The sequence below is a fragment of the Podarcis filfolensis genome (genome assembly GCF_964270895.1).
Source record: "Podarcis filfolensis genome assembly, chromosome: 13".
NCBI classification, from domain to species: Eukaryota; Metazoa; Chordata; class Lepidosauria; order Squamata; family Lacertidae; genus Podarcis; species Podarcis filfolensis.
This window is the reverse complement of record NC_139615.1, coordinates 7,393,769-7,413,000: the sequence shown is the minus strand read 5'-3', so window position 1 is coordinate 7,413,000 and position 19,232 is coordinate 7,393,769. Positions and strand designations below refer to the sequence as shown.

Here is a 19,232-nt window from a genome sequence, read left to right as displayed (position 1 = left end):
AACACCTATTTCCAGGTTTTCCGCATTCGATTTCCAAGTTGTTCATGAACTAAGCTGTTCGAAAACCGAGGTACCACTGTAGTGTGATTCACTATTCCCCACCCCCACCAACATAGTGCTCTCTCTTCGTGTGTCTTCTAATTGAATATCAACCTTGTCAGCATTTCTGTTTTCATCCCCTTCCATATAGATTCCAACCATGTTAAAGCTCCATCTTTCAACTTGGTCATTCTATCACCAAGACAATTCATACAACCTACATCCCAAGCTGTAGCTTGGTTGGCTTGTGAGGTCTCTGGATTCTCCCCAGCTGAAATATTCATCAGGTGGAAGAAGAATGACACAGACATTGATGTCTCTGAATATATCACAGGGCCTTCAACAGCCCAAGCTGGAAGCCCCACTTTTACCATCCAAAGCATTCTGAAAGTCCCAGCATCTGAGTGGAGAAGCAGAGCCCTCTATTCCTGCATTGTGGGGCATGAGTCCTTAACTCTTATGAAGAATGCCAGTGAGCATTTGTATGGTAAGTCTGGGTGCTGGAGAATGCTTCACTAGCCAATGAAAGAAGAAGGCTTAACCTTGCACAGAAGAAATTGTTGTGTGGGTCACTGCCACTAAAAAAGAGAGTTGAAGAATTGCTCAGCAGCAATTCTCACCACAATGAAGGTTAGTTCATACATGCATGAACTCAATGATCACAACTCAACATTCAGATGAACACTAAACTTCCTCCGTCAAAAAGCAGCATATCTCTGCTGACTTCGGAGGTAAGATAGCTCTGTCTGTGGTGTTATGGCAGGAATGTGGAGTTTGCAGCAGTGCTGAACATGTATGTGTGTGTTCATCACTTGGAAACAAGCCTCCATAAGTTGCTTCCACTGAAATCATTGGGAAGAGGAGCTTCACTTCTAAGGAAATGTGTGTACTTCTCAGTGTTCAAACTCAGTGTTCATTAACCAGGCACTTGAACTGACAGGGAACTCTGCTCTCTATCCATGCATGTTCTGTTTTGCAACCAAAAGCTCAACCCTTTCATTTCAGATTTTCTGCAACCAGCTCCCCCGCAGGTGATAGCATTCCACACCTCGGAAGATGGGGGAAGCCAGAAACTTGTTTGCTTTGCTACCGACTTCTATCCCAAAAATATAGACATTGAATGGGCCACCAAAGGACACAGGCTCAGCTGCAGTCCTAACTCATCAGCTCTGGTCCCACTTGGTAATGGGAAGTTCCAGAAGACCTGCAGTTGGGTACTCAGCGGAGAAGAGTGGAGAGAGCCAGAAATCTATACATGCACTGTGAATCACAGCTCAACCAACACCATGATTAAGAAGGACTTGCATTATTCTGGTAAGTCATAATATACAGGTAAACCACATTGAAAATATAAGGAACCCAATCCTAATGGGAAACAGAGTGGCTCTGCAGAGTGCTTAGCCCTTACCACTAAGTAGCCACAATTATCATTATTCATACAAGCTCCTAAGATGTCATAGGGAATCGGAGGGCAGAAAGCAAGTTTAAGATACCACTTTTTTATTCTATGCCTTTAACAACTGCATACTAGCTAGAGATAAATGGAAAGAGCAGCAGTTTGCTGATAGTTGTGGCAATTGATTTGATGATCAATTGTGTGCACAGAATAGGGGGTAGTGATGGGTTGATTGGGGGATGAAGTAGATGTTTGAGGAATGTGGTAACAATATGCTCAGAGCACTTGACTATATTTCTGAATGTCAAGTCCCTGTTTCCACCCAAAGGTGGTAGAATCAGTTGGACATAATGCTGGGCCACATCTCTCTCTCTCTCTTTCTCTCTCTCTCTCTCTCTCTCTCTCTCTCTCTCTCTCTTGAGCTGGTTTCACAAACATACACTTTGTCATTTCCATCTCAAACTGGAAGATTCTTCCATTTTACATAGAACTGGTTATAGCATCCAAATCATAAACTTCTTTTGCTTAAGACTCATGGGCTAGTCCAACACAGGGTTCTCTTGTGGTTGGATTAGTCATTACAATAGGACACCTTAAACCAACAGATAGGGTGATTTCTGAAGAGCACATCTCAAACCCGTTCAATCTGATGATTATTTGTTTTTGAAGGAATGGCCCCACTTCTTAACAAGACAGCTATCAAAATGCAGCCACCACCCTTTGAAGATCTCTTTATAAACAAAAGTGCCATTCTGACATGCATGATGCCCCTTGCAAATGCAACCATCAACTCAACAGTCAGTTGGACAATGGATGGAGAACCTGCCGACACAAAAGCTGTGACTACCACATTCTTGAACGAAACCAACAGCACTTCTTGGATCTACGGACAACTGCGTGTGAATCTGACTGAATGGAAAACCACTGTGAAGTTCACCTGTAGCATCCAAAATGGCCTAGGAGAAACCAAGCAACACTTTGAGCGAAGGAATGGTGAGGACTTACAAAAAGGGTGGGCAGGAGCATATGAGACACTGAGAGCAAAACAGAGTGATTCAGGGACACACCAAAGTTACTGGAGATTGAGTCAAAGTACTAACCCATTTTGCTCAATATGCTAATTTAGACTGCAGCCAACACAAAATAATATTAAGCTAACACAGCCATCCATCACCTACATTTAAAGCCACCTGAGCACAGGATTGAAGCTACTAATCTTAAAAATTTGTATACGCAATGAAGTTTTACCTCTTTTATGCCAGTTTCATTTTCATGATTTCCACAAAGAATTACCGGTGTTGTACCTTTCAGAATGCTGAAAATACTATTAGAGAGCCACCCCAGTTGTAACAACAACAAATATAATTCCAATGGTTTTCTGGGGGAAGTGAAAGACTGATAAACAGGGTAAATTTCAAATATGTCCTTAGTAGTTTCTTCCAACATTTTTTATTTCCCTTTTTTTAACACAGGCACAATGAAGCCCCCAAAAGTCTATCTCCAGCAACAGTCCTCCAATGATGACTTAAATGTAACCTTATTCTGCGTGGTCAGAGACTTCTACCCAGGAGAAATCTTTGTGAAGTGGGAAGAGGAGAAAAAAGGAATGTCACTGAAGGGTTATGATGCTCATGGTCTGAAATGTGACCATGAGAAACAAAGATGTTCCTTAGTGAGCATACTTGAAGTCCCCACAAGCAAGTGGCTGACAGGAGTCTCTTACGCATGCCTTGTAGCACACGTCTCCTCTGAAAACATCACAATCAGAAGAACCAATTCCCTTTCCGGTAAAATACATCTTATCTGCACCTTACCACCAGATAAATTCACTTCATTGCGAAGACAATGTAATTTCCTTGACATCTTGATTTGGCCTGCCTGCTGTCTTCACATCCCTCTAGATGGGATGTCCCTTCTGTTATATCGCACAATGTTAATGTATCCTGCAGTTCTATATTAAAGTAATAATCAATGAGGTGTTTCTTTCTTTCTTCTTCAGTTGCATCTTGTGCCCCGATCCAATAACCAGATATAGCTTTTGCACAAAATCCACACTGTATGCTGATCCTCTAAAGATGCCCTAGGAACACTGTTGCTCTTTGTGGGGTCTATATTCAACAAAGAGAAACCAACATGCCTTCAACGCACCCTTGTCTCTTATTTGTTTCATCTTATATTTACTGTTGTACTTTGTTCTTGCTTTTTTGAAGACTTTCTCCTCCATCTGTTCTCCAAGGAGTAACCATATAATCTCACCTCATCCTGCAGATTCCTGGGACTGTGCCATCATGGGTGCTGCTCTGTGCGATATCCGCAACGAAAACGAAGATGAGTACAGTGAACTCGAGGAGGCCAACAGCGTCTGGAACAAAGTTTCCACTTTCATGGTCCTCTTCACTGTTGCAATCTTCTATGGGGGACTTGTCACTTTCATCAAGGTAAAAAGGAAACGAGCTAGAGCAACGTTTCCCAAACTTGAGTCTCCAGCTGTTGTTGGACTACAACTCCCATCATCCCTAGCTAGCAGGACCAGTGGTCAGGAATGATGATAATTGTAGTCCAAAAACAGCTGGAGACTCAGGTTTGGAAAACCCTGGGCTAGAGTCAAACCTTGGAAGCACCTCACAAATGTAGAAGGCACTGGCCAGTGTGGTGTAGTGGTTAAGAGCGGTAGTCTCGTAATCTGGGGAACTGGGTTCGCGTCTCCGCTCCTCCACATGCAGCTGCTGGGTGACCTTGGGCCAGTCACACTTCTTTGAAGTCTCTCAGCCCCACTCACCTCACAGAGTGTTTGTTGTGGGGGAGGAAGGGAAAGGAGAATGTTAGCCGCTTTGAGACTCCTTAAAGGGAGTGAAAGGCGGGATATCAAATCCAAACTCTTCTTCTTCTTCTTCTTCTCACCCAACAATTAATTGTGGACACCATCTCTCATGGTCCTAAATCGTTTTGTGTGTGTACATTTGACAAATGTTATTAAGTGTGAGCAAGTGAGGACAAACTTGCATTTGCAGACCTGTGTTAATATGGATATGCACATCTACCTACTTGTTTGACTACTTAGTGCTGATAGAATGTCCTCTGCCTGTCACAAAATGGACATGAGATCAATTGGCTTCTAACTCGCTGTTCTCCAGCAACAGCAGAACCAATGTCCTAGGTGTCCTGTTCTCATCCCCAAATCATTCAGATAAACATGCATGGATTGTTTAATCTTCTCCCCACCTCTTCTGTTTCCACAGGTGAAGTAACCTTCCTCCTTATCTCACGATGAAGAATATGCAGAATAAGACCCTGCTTTTTCTCTCCATTATATAGTTCTTTCAGTCTTTTTCCATTATAATTTTTGTCTGCTACAATACAACAAAGCATTAATGTCAGAAAACATTAACTTCAGTGTTACTTTGTTTGCTTTGCCATCTTTTGCAATAATCGACACAGCCAACTTTGCTTCAAAAAGATGGTTAACAGGTCACTGAGGAAAGCGACCTCAACTTTACATGAACATTATCACAAATAGTAAATAACTTTCTGTATCAATATTGCAAGTGCAACAAACAGCAATTTTGCCAGTGCCGACAATATGGAGCTCAACAATCGTGAAAGAAATAAACAACAAAGAATAGCATATCAACCATCCATGAGTAATAAAATGAATGATTTATCTTTTCCTTCCAACTATAGCAACTGACGGGTTGCAGAAAACTGGATCTGAGCAGGAGCCATCCAAACTGGTGAAAAGCTCCAAAGCTATTTCGTTGCTCTACACTTTGTATTAATTTCCTCCAAATCCTGAGCCATTATTTCCGCAACGGCAGTTTCTAGAAGCATTGCCATATTGATATGTTGCCAATTTGCAGCCCAGAGAGCAAGTGTTTAGTCTTAAGTGTACTGATAAAAGTAGAAGATGAGTAGCTGTTTTTGCTTTCCAAATTTAAGTCCTTTTGTCCACATTTTCCCCTTACTTGCAACAGAGGACTCCATTATTTGCCCTCCTACAGACAAACAGAAAAATGTGTACAAAATGGCTGTGATCAAAAGGGATCGGAACTGATACAACCAATAAAGGCCTCTTCCTTTATCACCATGTTTAAAGAGAGGAGCCTGATAAGCAAAGAATTTTTCATGGGTGGCAGCAAGCACACGCCCTTTCCAAGGCTATTGATTTCTACTGGAGAGAGTTCTGGGCATGTTTAAATCTCCAGAAGTCAAATAAATGAAGATTAAAAGTTCTCAGCTTTTTATCATTCCCACTTGGCTTGCATAGTGCAAAATATCAGCCAAAGTTTCCCTGTGTTGTGTTGAATTACTTTTCATGGTTGCATTAGTTTCGTGTTTGAGAAGTGTTGAAACTTTATCCTGTCACATTTGCATTACATTGTCCTCTGCTCCTGGACCACAAAGCAGCAACAATTATAACTTGAGTTTTCCTAGGATCACAGTCCAGCTAGAAAAGAGATTTGTCGCTGCTGTTGATCAGCCATTTGGTGCTAATCAGCTGCTTAGCATGGTCATAGCTAACTGTATGAACCACTTTGCATTAGCAAACTGATTGGGCAGAGAATTAATAATAATAATCTGGCTCGAGTTTTCAGTGCTATTCAGCTGTTAAAGCTCACAGCACTAAATGGTTGCTTTCTTGAACTATGATTGTTCAGCGGGTAGATGCTGTCTCTTATTAACCAAGGTGTATATCTGGTGCATATGTTATCAGAGTTGTCGTACACATCAGCCGTGTTTGACTGTAGTTTACTAAACTGCCAGCACTGTGCAGCCATCATGTTATCAGACTACCACCCTCCCGTATCGTTTGCCATAATGGGTTACTATAATCTGCATAAAAGCAATGCATTGTATTGTATTCTATTGCACTATACCAATTTGCATTGATTTATAGAATGAACCTAAGGATGCACAGTATAAACATTATAGTATAACATCCTTGTGTTTGGTGCTGAGTTTGTCTATATTAATTTCTGTCCTCGTATTGCTTCTGATTGTAATAATTTTGCCTTGTATGCTATTGCCCTCCATTGTATAAGTCTTTGTTCAAATTAGACATATCAAAACTCAGCTGCTACATAAACTTCTATTAACCATGCATTGTTGTTGGTTCTCAGTTTTCTTCAAAGCACTGGACACACCCATTGGGACACAAATGCCTCTTTTCAGGGATTCTCCTAAAACAAGGATGGGGAATCTTTTTCACGCTGAGGGCCACATTTCATTCTGGGCAACCTTTCAAGGGCCACATGTTAGTGGTGGGCAGGGCCAGAGGCAAAAGAACAACAAATGAAAATGTTACCTTTGTACAGTAGACTAGCTTCTACGCATACTCACACACCTGCCTTTATTCTCCATCTGAGCAACCAAGAGATCAAGGCACATTCAAGGTGGGCAAAACAGCCCAGGAGAGTGCAAAGCAGTGAAGGGGGTGGCCTGGGGAGGGGGTGGTGCTTGGGAGGGAGTGTGGTGTAGGGAGAGTTCAGAGGGCCAAGCCGAAACGCTTGGAGGGCCACATTCAGACCCCAGGTCTGAGGCTTCCCAACTCCAGCCTAAAATGTGTCTGCTGTATGTAACGCACCATGGACTAGTGGTTAACTTTTAACATACCAGAGCTGCATGCCACTCCAATCTTTGAGTGGTGCAAGATCCCAGGGTTTCATCTTTCCTTTAAGGAATGAGGAACAGTGGAGACTGTGGTGTTTTTACAATATATGGTTATTATTATTATTATTATTATTATTATTATTATTATTATTTATTTGTACCCTGCCCATCTGATTGGGTTCCTCCAGCCACTCTGGGTGGCTTCCAGCATATATAAGAACATAATAAAACATTAAACCTTAAAAAAGCTTTGCTATACAGGGCTGCCTTCATATGTTTCCAAAATCTCCTTAACATCTGATGGGCATTTTACAGGATGGGTGCCGCTACCAAGAAGGCCCTTATACACATATACAACCTGAGCCTACAATGGAAGGGTACACAGCATTGGCACTTCAAGAGGGTCTTGCTTCTCCCAAACTACAACTGTAGATTCCAAAAAGAAACCAACCATTGCACTCTAAGCCTCTCTCCAACTTGCCGCTTTTACCAGACTGCAACCTTTTTTCTCTACGTCACACCCCAGCCAACTGTAAATACTCTACCTCAGGGAAGTTCCCAACAAAAACATCAATATAAAAACCACAAAAGTCATAATAAAAATAAGAACAAAAACAAACACAGTTAAATGGGCATCACATGTCAATCAGCCAAAGGCCTGGTTGAAGAGGAATGTTTTTGCCTGGCACCAAAATGTGTATAATGAAGGCACCTCATGTTGAAACCCTCCAAGCCTCTTATGGAGGAGGCACACAATTCAGGGCCTCAGGGGATGACCTCAGGGTCTGGTTAGGTTCATATGGAGAGAGGCAGTCCTTGAGGTACTGTGGCCCTGAGCCCTAGGCTTGTGCCTCATTTATCCTTCAGAGTACCACATACAGCCTTTTCCAAGGCTTATCCAGTTTCAGGCTCCTGTCCCTTTTACCTTTTGGGTTGTAAAACCTTACAAGGTTTCACAAAGTTTAACTCAAAGCAGCACAAGATCAGGGTCATTGTGAGAACTGAAACGTATGGTGAGATCCAGCGACCTAATGCTGCTTAGAGTGCTGGTCTAGAATACATACATAAACATGTGTGTATGTGTATATGTATATGTATATGTATATGTATATGTATATGTATATGTATATGTATATCATATGTATATGTATATGTATATGTATATGTATATGTATATGTATATGTATATGTATATGTATATGTATATGTATATGTATATGTGAGGAGGGAGCTGGGGTCAGTAGAGGCGCCAGATGAAAAGGACTCCTGCATACACAACAAGAGGAAAGAATTTCAACAGGTACAACCTGCATGAAATTTCCACAACTATCCTCTCTCCTACACAACCTTTAGTGGTTCAGGTGCCCTGCACTTTTTCTTGCCTGGCCACCCTATTCATGAGACATCTTTACAGGACCTTGCAGCTGCCTCAGGATACCAGATACTGACACCAAGAGAAATCTACATGGTGCCTTCCAAATGTTGTTGGGCTACAATCCCCACCCTCTCCTGGTCATTGGTGATGCTGTCTGGGGCTGATGGGAGTCAATGACATCTGGAGGGCTACCCTTGCAGTACACTGGAGCGGCTTCAGAACTTGCCTCCAACCCTGGTTTACACTCTCATTACTGAGGATTGGGGGGTGGGAGGCAGTGACTGGCTCTGTCAGTCTACACGCTGTAGGCAAAGGCATGGCATTCTGCCCCATCCCAGTTTGAGCTGTGTCTCAGTTTCCTCTGGTAGATATGCTCAATTCATAGAGCGTGCGGCTCATACAAAATCAGCAAAACATGGTTGTTGCTTTCTCAGGCACTGAGATACCCACCATTTGTTATCTGAAGTTGACTCAGAACACATCAATGTGAGTTTCTATTCAAAGCCCCACACATCATATCTGTCCATCCCCTTCTGACCGCCAGCACTCGCCTTTGGCTCAAAGGGGAAACACCAGTTCACAACTGTTGGTGAAAACAGGTTGCATCTGTTCTCAGGATGACTCATCAAAATGTCAGTGGGGGCCTTTCAGTCTTACCTATATTGCGATCAACAACAAACCATCAGGAGGGACATTCATGCCATGGTTTTCAGCCTCACTGCACTTCATCCACACATTCCTACCCTGAAAAACAATGTGCAATAGATTAGAACTGGAAGGAATCTATCGAACATTGTTGTTGTTGTTTAGTTGTTTAGTCGTGTCCGACTCTTCGTGACCCCATGGACCAGAGCACACCAGGCACTCCTGTCTTCTGCTGCCTCCCACAGTTTGGTTAAACTCATGTTGGTAGCTTCGAGAACACTGTCCAACCATCTTGTCCTCTGTCATCCCCTTCTCCTTGTGCCCTCCATCTTTCCCAACATCAGGGTCTTTTCCAGAGAGTCGTCTCTTCTCATGAGGTGGCCAAAGTATTGGAGCCTCAGCTTCAGGATCTGTCCTTCCAGTGAGTACTCAGGGCTGATTTCCTTATGAATGGAGAGGTTTGATCTTCTTGCAGTCCATGGGACTCTCAAGAGTCTCCTCCAGCACCATAATTCAAAAGCATCAATTCTTCGGCGATCAGCCTTCTTTATGGTCCAGCTCTCACTTCCATCTATTGAACATAACATTAATCAAATGTGGGAGGGATATTTTAACTGCTTTCCAGAAAGAAAAATAGTAACCTCTCACCAGCACAATTACCATATGGTTAAGGTGCCATCCCCAGGCCCCATAAATTGTACATGTGTCTTCCCCCCCCCCCAAGCAGGACTCCTACGACTCAAATGGCAGCCCGAGACAGGAAAGTTCAGCAAATGAAGCTCCTTCCACCATTTTTTATCCTTGCCAAAACAAGATTCACCTGCTAAATTGCTGCATATCATGTAGCTATGAAAGAAGTCCTAATTCAGCTGAAATCTTGGAACTAGGCCTGGTCTCAGCTCCACCAGGATCATATATTATTTCTCTCACCGTGAATATGGCTATAGCAGCCTGCCCAGCACCCAGGAGGCAGGGCCCTATGCACACCTAGCAAACACACCTGCCAAAAGCCACCCAAAGTCTTAAGAGAGCTGAAGAAGACCTAATGTCCATACATACCAATTGTCCTTAGTTGCCAAGGGCTAACCCCGATTTCTGGTCACTCTCCCTGGAAAGTTGCTATACCTATTTGGTTCTCTGGGGAGTACGTTGAAGAGGCCATTTTGAAATGCTGCGCACTAGAGTTTGGCAGAGCAGAGACACCACCTTGCTGACAAAGGTCCGTATAGTTAAAGCTATAGTTTTCCCAATAGTGATGTATGGAAGTGAGAGCTGGACCGTAAAGAAGGCTGATCACCGAAGAATTGATGCTTTTGAATTATGGTGCTGAAGGAGACTCTTGAGAGTCCCACGGACTGCAAGAAGATCAAACCTCTCTATTCATAAGGAAATCAGCCCTGAGTGCTCACTGGAAGGACATATCCTGAAGCTGAGGCTCCAATACTTTGGCCACCTCATGAGAAGAGAAGACTCCCTGGAAAAGACCCTGAAGTTGGGAAAGATTGAGGGCACAAGGAGAAGGGGATGACAGAGGATGAGAAGCTACCAACATGAGTTTAACCAAACTATGGGAGGCAGTGGAAGACAGGAGTGCCTGGCGTGCTCTGGTCCATGGGGTCATGAAGAGTTGGACACGACTAAACATCTAAACAACAACAACAGAGTTTGTCAGGTCAGTAGCAGTTCAGTGCTAAGAGCCAAACTTCATGTGGTGAGGGCAGCTACCCTGTGGTCACACAATATTGGTTGAAACCGTCATGGTTTCCCACTAAGATTCCTGTGGACTGTTGCTTATTAAGGGTGCGGAGAGTTGTTAGGAGACTCCCTGCTCCCGTCTCTCCCCCCCCCCCCGATAGTTGCAATTTGCAGAGTGGTTTAGCAATCAAACCCTCCTCCTGAGGAACTCTGGAATCTTTTTCCCATACCTCCCAAACCACAGTGAGAGATGAACAGCTAGGACAAAACTTGGCCAGTTGTTTCATACATGCTCAGTGAAAGTTCATCCGTTGTCCTTCTCACTCAGAACAATTTCCCGCTCCTTGGAAATGGTAAGTTCTAGAGGGCAGAAGAGTAATGGGGCAGCACCTCAGCCTGCATCAGAATGTAGAGGCTATGAAGACCACTTTGATTACTTCAATATTGTTTGGCATTGAGTTGCAGCCAAATGCAATTTATTTCACGAAGACTGAGTGGTCAGGTTCTAGTGAGTCTCAGCTTCCTTTCATATCTGGAGTCAGGCTCAATTGGATAGTCCTCCGGGAGTGGTTTGAGTCACTTACCCTAGCTACTGACACCTTACTGCGCTTACTCAGGATCAGGAGTGAGACCCTATCAACATATAGTTTCTCCGCTCAGAGATCTGCACTACTTCCCCATCTGCTGCCAGATCCAGGTTCACAGTGTTAGTAGTCTTATACAAAGCCCTTAACAGCTTGGGACTAGTTTGTTTGCAGGGTCACTTTGCCCCACATATGCCCAATAACCATCTGAATCTGCAGAAATGGCACTGTAGTTGGTGCCACATAACACTTGTTCCACAGCTGTAATAAATCTTTTAGTGTGGCAGAACCTACAGAAACCGGGACGGCTTCTCTAAATCAGGGACGTCCCTGGAAAATAGGAACACTTGGAGGGTCTGACATTACACACACACTTCCAACTCTAAACTCTGGCTTTTGTCCTTCTCACCATGCCCCCCCCCACCAATTTGCTGTCTCACACAGAGGCCCCTCTCCTTTGCTTTCTTAATGGCCCATCACCCAGGTGATTGCCTCAACACAGTTAGATAGCCTGGCTTATATTTTAACACTTGCTATTATAGGTGCCTGGCACCCACAAACTCAAAACAATATAAATTTGCCCTCCACAAGGCGGTGAAGCGTTTCTTCAAAGTGAAGCTACTGTTGGTGTGAGCAACTTGGCCCCAAAGCAACCTTGGAGGAAATTGCCCCCTCCCAGTTCTATGAAACAAAAAATGGGTGGCATTAGGTGGCACCGAAAGTGATATGGAAAGGGTCAATCACCAATAAATTCCAGACTTCTCAGGGTGAGGCCTAGTTCCACATTCAGCCCAGAATTATCTGCTATGGAATACAGACCCTCCAAGTGTCCCTATTTTCCAGGGATGTCCCTGATTCAGAGAAGCCATCTCAGTTTCTGATTTGATCCCAGAATGTCCCACTTTTTCTTAGGATGTCCCTATTTTCATTGGAGGGTAGGGAATTATCTGACCCCTGAGCCATCTGAAGGCAATCCTGCATAGGGGATTTTTTAAAAAATGTTTTATTATCTTTTTGTATATGTTGGAAGCTGCCCAGAGTGGCTGGGGCAACCTAGTAAGATGTGTGGGGTATAGATAGTAAAATTATCATTATGGAATGGGATGTCCCTATTTTCATTGGAGAAATGTTGGAGGGTATGGGAATAGTTGGTTTACCATTTATACTTATCTTATAAGGCCTTGGCAGAAAGTGATAAATTATTATTTCTTTTTGAAATAAATAAATATTAGGGGGCAATATCTCTCTCTTTGTGTGGAAGTGGGCTGTTTTGCCAGATTAACCCTAACTCTGGAAATTTGGTTAGTGACAAACCCCAAAGTTTGAAAACAAGAAAACAAGGCAAGACAAATAAACTAGAAAAAGGGGAAGTTCTGCCTCAGCAACAGTTTCACGTGGCCGCTTTTGGTTGCAAATTATAGCCCCCACCCCAGACATCACTCCACCACAATATGTTGTTTGTCTGTTTTCAGACCTTCATGTCAGCACCAAGGACATCTACCATCACTTTCCTTTTTTGGAGACAGTTTCCAAGAACATTAGGAGAAAACACTGAAGACTTCATAGAACTAAGATGACTTTCCAGGAGAAATGGACCATGCAAGGTCAACCTTTGATACGGTGAGTGAAAGGGGCCTACTTCCAGGCTTTGGGAAGATAGAAAGATAAGAAAAGACTCTTTCTAGGATCAGTCAACTATCATGGAAAGGATGTCTGTTGTAATAGGCTTGGGCATAAGTATTAGTATTTCCATTTGAATTCTGGTTTCTCATATTGATGGGCTTCCCAACTAATGCAGATTTTAACACTTGGTTACTGCCACCTCCCTGCTGAACTCAAGAGAGACTTAAACATAACAAAAACTCCCCAATAGCCACCTTAGGCCCATGTTCAGCTTGGAGCTGCTGCATGTGATATTTGCAGCACACTGGAAGGTAGCCTACCTGCAGCCCATCAGCCCAACACTTAGGCCAACTTTCCAGCTGACAGCTTAAGGGGGAGGATTAGGGAGTAACCGGGCTGCCTACAAGATGCTCAGATGAGCAGCTTGCTTCTCTGGGATATTTAATGTGAAATGTTGATTGATTTCAATTCTCACAATTTGGTATATATTCCTGGTATCAGTAACCTTTCTCCTCACCCCTCTGCTTTGACATGCACAGCAATGGGGATGCTCCCAGGGAGCCGGCATTCTATGGGGAGATGTGCTAGGCCCCAACTGAATTATAGGTCTTGTGGCTGGAATACTGCACGTCCTCCACCATTCCTAAATTGTGACAAGAAGGAAGCCTCCTTAGTCAGCAGCACCCCTTTGAGAGGCAACACTGCAGAAGCTCAGCTGGGAGACGTGCAAGTCTTCTACATCCATTGCCCATTGAGGTATCTAGGGCCTCTAGGCAGGGCAAGAAAAGCTATTGGAACCTCTCTTGACATCCAGTGCTCAGTTGGGGGTGGAGTATGCAAGAGCTGGGTGGCACCCTGATCCTTTGCAGCTTTGGAAATGTTAGGGAAAGCACCCAGCAACCCCCTAGCTTCTCAGAATCTCACCAATCAGCTACAACAGCATCAAGCCTTTCAGATAGCAGCAATAATCAGGAGTGCTCAGCTAGGGAAAAGAGGATTTGTGCTCCTTCAGCTACAGCTTTGAAAATAATGGGAAGGGGGACTCCTAGAACCCACCTAGCTTCTCTGAAGCACACCACCTACTCGTGAGATACTAGCTCTTTCAGATCCATAGCAGCTATAGCTAGGCCAAGGAAGCAACAGGGCTGGGTGACTCTTCTCTGAGCTGATGGAAGAAGTTCCCAGCATCCTCATAGCTTTTCTGTAGCTAACCTCTGAGCTGGGATAAATGCAAGCTACTTAGACTAGTGCAGAGGTAGAGGGAGCAGCCGGTGTCTTTCTGAAGCTCAGTGCTGAGCTCAGGAAGAGTGGGGTGGCTTCGGCTCAGCTATGCCTTTGGGAATAATCATGGGGTAAGCTCCTAGGATCTCAGAAACTGAGAAGCATGCAAGCCATTCAGATCTACAGCAGCTATACCTGAAGCAGGGGAGCAACTCTTTCCAATGGCCAGTGGTCAGCTGGGGAAAAGTTTGGCATCCTGTTGGGCTGCAGGCTAGGAGTAACTTATGGGAGCCTTCCACTCTCCTCCCTCTTTTTCTCCAAAGCTGGGATAAGGAAGCTTTCAAGTGTTGTGCTCCAGCCAACACACCATTAGGAAGATTGAAGGAATGCTAGGGATCTCAACCTTCCTTAAAATCAAGCTCTCGGCTTGGAGAGCTATGTGGCTCTGGGCTTCAGTAAAGACAGAGATTGCAGAGAGAGCACCTGGACCTCCCTACAGCCTGCAACTTTACTGGCAGGTGTGCAGATCTGAGCTCAGTGGTAGCTTTCAGTAAACTTCTAAGGTAGCAACCAGCTTCTGCTCCTCCCCACCATTAGTGTAAGCAGGAATATGTGCTGTCCTTTCCATTAAGCCCAGTGAAGAGCACTAGGCTCTCTTGTTTCTCTGAAGCAGTGTCCTTCACCCCTGGACCCCAGACAGCGACTCTCTGGGGTTTCAGCCCAGGAAAATATTCCAACCCTACCTTGAGGTTCTGTGAGTTAAACATGAGATTTCCTGCATGCAGAGCAAATGTTCCATCACTGACCTGTGCTATCCCTGCTCTACCACTGAGCTACCCCTGTACCCCAATGTATAACTGTTGCTGGGTTTCTTAAGTGCTTTTCTGCTGAGCAACTTGCAAGCCCCCTGGCTAATTGGGAGTCCTGGGAGGGAACATTGGAAGATGCTTCACCACTGAACTATGGGCCTTCCTGAAAGGGTCTCTGTGGGTCTCTGAAAGCCAGTGCTCCCCTTGAAGACTGGTGTGATAGTGCTCACTTTGGCAGCCCTTATACTAAAATTGGAACGATACGGGCGCAAGGATGGAAGACTGGTGTGATAGTCACACAACTACAGATCAGGTTCAGGAATGGTAGGGGCTTCAAATTAACTCTGCCAGCTAAGGAGCAGCTTTAGGAAAACCTAGGGGGCAAGCCACTGCCTTTCCTTACCCTTGTGGAAGGCCAGCATAGAGCAGGTAGGTATGTCATAGAGTTGTAGAGTTGGAAAGGTCATCGAGTCATTTATATGCTTGCCTTATGTCCAGTTTCCAAGAGATCTCAGCTAGCCTCCCCAAACACTCCAGACTTCTCCATTTAGCTGAGAAGTATGAGAATGCTGATGAGCAACCAACACTCATTTAAAGGGTTTTAAGGTTCTATCTACCCTTGCTTTCTGCAAACCTCTGGGTGGTTGGGTTTGCACAACAGCACCAGAGCCTCTCATGTGAGTGTTATCTTTTGGAAGACTGGTGGGAGCCGCTGATCTCAGCTGACTCCTTTCTGGGGTTGTAGACTCAGGTGTAAGTGATGCAGTTCTCAGAAAGCTGTGGAGATGTGCAGTGATGGCCAAACTTGGCCCTCCAGCTGTTTTTGGACTACAACTCGCATCATCCCTAGCTAACAGGACCAGTGGTCAAGGATGATGGGAATTGTAGTCCCAAAACAGCTGGAGGGCCAAGTTTGGCCATCACTGCTCTAGTGTTTCTGAAAGCAGCTGCTCGACACAGTGAGGGGCTTAATGGTGGGTTGCAACTTGCAGGTGTGTGAGACACCCATAAAACTGCACTACTAGCATGCAAAGCCATAATAATAATAATAATAATAATAATAATAATAATAATAATACAGCTTGGGACTCTTAAATACTGTGTCCCAAGCTATTTAGGACTTTGCATGCTAGTAATGCAATTTTATGGGTGCCTCACATAGTAATGACCATTTGAGATCTATGATCAGCAGGGAAGGCCTGTTAGTAGCACTGCTGTGGGTGCTGCCTAGTTGGTACTGGCAGGGCCTTCTCGATGGTGGTTCCCTATTTGTAGAATGCCCTCCCTGGGGAAGTGCATCTGTCTCCCTCATTCAGGAGGGATTTAAAAATACTGCTTTTCATCCAAACATTTGATGGTTGAAAGACATTGCCCTTGGCAACCCTGAAATTATTAGCTCTGAGGACTGCGCATATCTATTGTACACCATACATTTAAAGCATATGGCTTTCCCTCCCTCCACCTGCAAAACCCTGAGAAGTGTAGTTTACCACTCACAGGACTACAGCTCTCAGCTGGAATTGTAGTTCTGCTTGTGGTGAACAAAGGTTTCCAACATCATTTGAGGGAAGCCCTATGCTTTAAATATATGGTGTTGCTGTGACTCATGTTTAAATGTTTTTATATGTTCTTGGTGTTTTAATTAATTTATATCTTTTTGCTACTGTTGTTCCATTGGATGAAAGGGGTGAGGTAGAAATTTAAACCACTGAGCCTAGGACTTGCCGATCAGAAGGTCAGCGGCTCAAATCCCCGCGACAGGGTGAGCTCCCGTTGCTCGGTCCCTGCTCCTGCCAACCTAGCAGTTCGAAAGCACGTCAAATTGCAAGTAGATAAATAGGTACCGCTCCGGCAGGAAGGTAAACGGCATTTCCGTGCGCTGCTTTGGCTCACCAGAAGCAGCTTAGTCATGCTGGCCACATGACCCGGAAGCTGTACGCCGGCTCCCTCGGCCAATAAAGCGAGATGAGCACGGCAGCCCCAGAGTTGGCCACGACTGGACCTAATGGTCAGGGGTCCCTTTACCTTTTTAGATGAATACTCACTAAGCAGTTCTCCAACTGACAACCCACCACAGAGAAATCTAATAGGGAGCAGGGCATTTTCTGGTACCTGACACCCATCTGTGAGGGAGATTAATAGCTTCAGGAAGGCCAGTGGGAGCAACTGGTCTTGTCCCAGCCTCCCTGAAGCTTGGCAAGAGACACATAAGCCTTCAGCACCAATTCTGGAAAAGCTGTGAGGCATCTAAGCTCTCCTCACTCAGTACCCTTGTGGAATCAGCACTTAGTTAGGAGGTGAACCAGTCTCAAGTCCCTTCTTTGTGAAGGCTCCTGCACAAGTGCTGTATATCTCTCTGTGTATATATGTGTTTTGAAGGGGAAGATATTCTGTGACTTCTGTGACTGCCAGAGTTCGAGGCCTTGTATTGTTATTCATATGGCCACATCCACACTATACAGTTGAAGCGTTTCAATACCACTCTAAACAGTCATGGCTTCCCCCAAAGAATTCTGGGGGCTGTAGTTTGTCGTTAAAGGTGCTGAGAGTCAAAAGGAGGCCCCCATTCAGCTGAAAGTGTTATTGCTGACAAAGTTCCCTTTCGAGAGGGGCTGGTTGTTAAACAACTCCAGAAATTATACTTCTAGGAGGGGGCTAGGGGTCTCCCAACATCTCTCCGCACCACTGACAAACTACACCTCCCAGGATTCTTTAGGGAAAGCCATGACTAGCATGGTGTAAGAATATGGTACATATTTCAAATAGTAATAGATGCTTAGTGATTGGTTGTGGGGTGTGAGAGAGAAAATTTCTTTGAGAATTTGTTAGGGTTAGATAAATTTATTCTGATTGGGCTGGATGGTAGCAGATGCTGATTGGCCAGAGGTTATAGAGTGGTGAGTTAATTGTCAATTAGGAAACATGAGGCATAAGCAAACTTGGCCCTCCAGATGTTTTTGGCCTACAACTCCCATGATCCCTAGCTAACAGGACCAGTGATCAAGGATGATGGGAATTGTAGTCCCAAAACAGCTGGAGGGCCGAGTTTGCCTATGCCTGGGAAAGATGTTGTGATGTGACAGCTGAGATGGGGAAAAGGGAGTTGAAGAGAAACATGTGAGGAAGAGACGAAAGTACAGCTGAGGCCTGAATATTCATACCCACTGTTTTTATTAATGCTCGTCTGGTGAAGATCAGTAGAATGGATCCAATGGTTGAGATGGGGCTGGTCCTGTGTCTAGAAATTATAAGTTCTACTTCTCCCATCCTTTCTGAGAATGGGTCCTATCATTTATCCTTGCCACTTCTCCCAAGAAAACTCGTTGTTCGCCACTGAATCAGAACAATCCACAGAAAAACCGTTTGATGTTTGTTCTAATTCAGTGATAAACAACTGGTTTTTTTTCCCCTGGAGATAGTGACAGGACAAGTGGAAGTGTCGATGAAGAAACCATCCTGTGTAAAGGTCTTACCAAAATAAGGTTGAAGAAGTGGGGCTTTTTTAAGTTGGCTAAACTGTCCAACCTGTCAGAAATGCAACCACAGAATCTTGGACGGTCAGAGGTAGAATGCACCCAAGGACCTGGCCTGGATTTATGTATTTTATTTTATTTAACAAAAATTATATACTGCTTGATTGTTGGAAAACCTCAAAGCAGCTTACAATAAATATTAAAGTTATAAATAAAAGCAGTTAAAACAATTTTAAACATTGAGAGGCAATTAAAATAGCTCAGCTCAGATAAGCAATCCCAGCTAAAAATGAAGCATCTTCCCCAAAAAAACCACCATTATTATTATTATTATTATTATTATTATTATTATTATTATTTGTTTCCTCAGCTTGCCAATCTGCCCCGCATGTCTTTCCTCTCATTCCATCTTCTGGGAGTATCTCCAACAATGAAAGCATCACTATTGGCTGCTTGGCCCAGGATTTCCTGCCTGGCTCACTCACTTTCTCTTGGGATAATGATGAAGACGAGGCAATCGAGTTTACGGAATTTCCTTCTTTCTTCAACTCCCGTGGGACTTTCACTGCAAGCTCCAAGGCAATTGTCCCTGCTGCAGCTTGGAAGCATTTTAATCCATTCTACTGCAAGGCTGCTCACTCTCTTGGAAACAGAACAGAAGAAATTGTCCGTCCAAGTAAGTGAATTTATTTGACTTGTTGTCTATGAAAAAACAAGATTTCCCAGCAGCCAACAGCAGCTCAAACCAGGGGATTAGCATAAAGG

General features: G+C 44.1%; 1 protein-coding gene and 2 gene segments (V, D, J or C); all 3 read left to right on the top strand.

Annotated features, from left to right (window-relative positions):
• LOC310747065 (uncharacterized protein) overlaps nucleotides 1–6,533 on the top strand; it is a 39,948-nt gene extending 33,415 nt beyond the window's left edge. For all 3 annotated transcript variants that reach the window (XM_083581357.1, XM_083581358.1, XM_083581356.1), the window contains 6 exons: nucleotides 191–526; nucleotides 1,045–1,353; nucleotides 2,105–2,428; nucleotides 2,908–3,222; nucleotides 3,704–3,873; nucleotides 4,675–6,533. In XM_083581357.1, coding sequence (XP_083437483.1) covers nucleotides 191–526; nucleotides 1,045–1,353; nucleotides 2,105–2,428; nucleotides 2,908–3,222; nucleotides 3,704–3,873; nucleotides 4,675–4,683 — 1,463 coding nt within the window. In that variant the 3' untranslated portion in view covers nucleotides 4,684–6,533. The remainder of the gene's footprint in view (nucleotides 1–190; nucleotides 527–1,044; nucleotides 1,354–2,104; nucleotides 2,429–2,907; nucleotides 3,223–3,703; nucleotides 3,874–4,674) is intronic.
• LOC310747085 (immunoglobulin alpha-2 heavy chain-like) overlaps nucleotides 1–19,232 on the top strand; it is a 136,413-nt gene that overhangs the window by 91,619 nt on the left and 25,562 nt on the right.
• LOC310748497 (Ig mu chain C region-like) overlaps nucleotides 1–19,232 on the top strand; it is a 57,170-nt gene that overhangs the window by 34,116 nt on the left and 3,822 nt on the right. The window contains exon 3 of the C gene segment in view: nucleotides 18,838–19,143.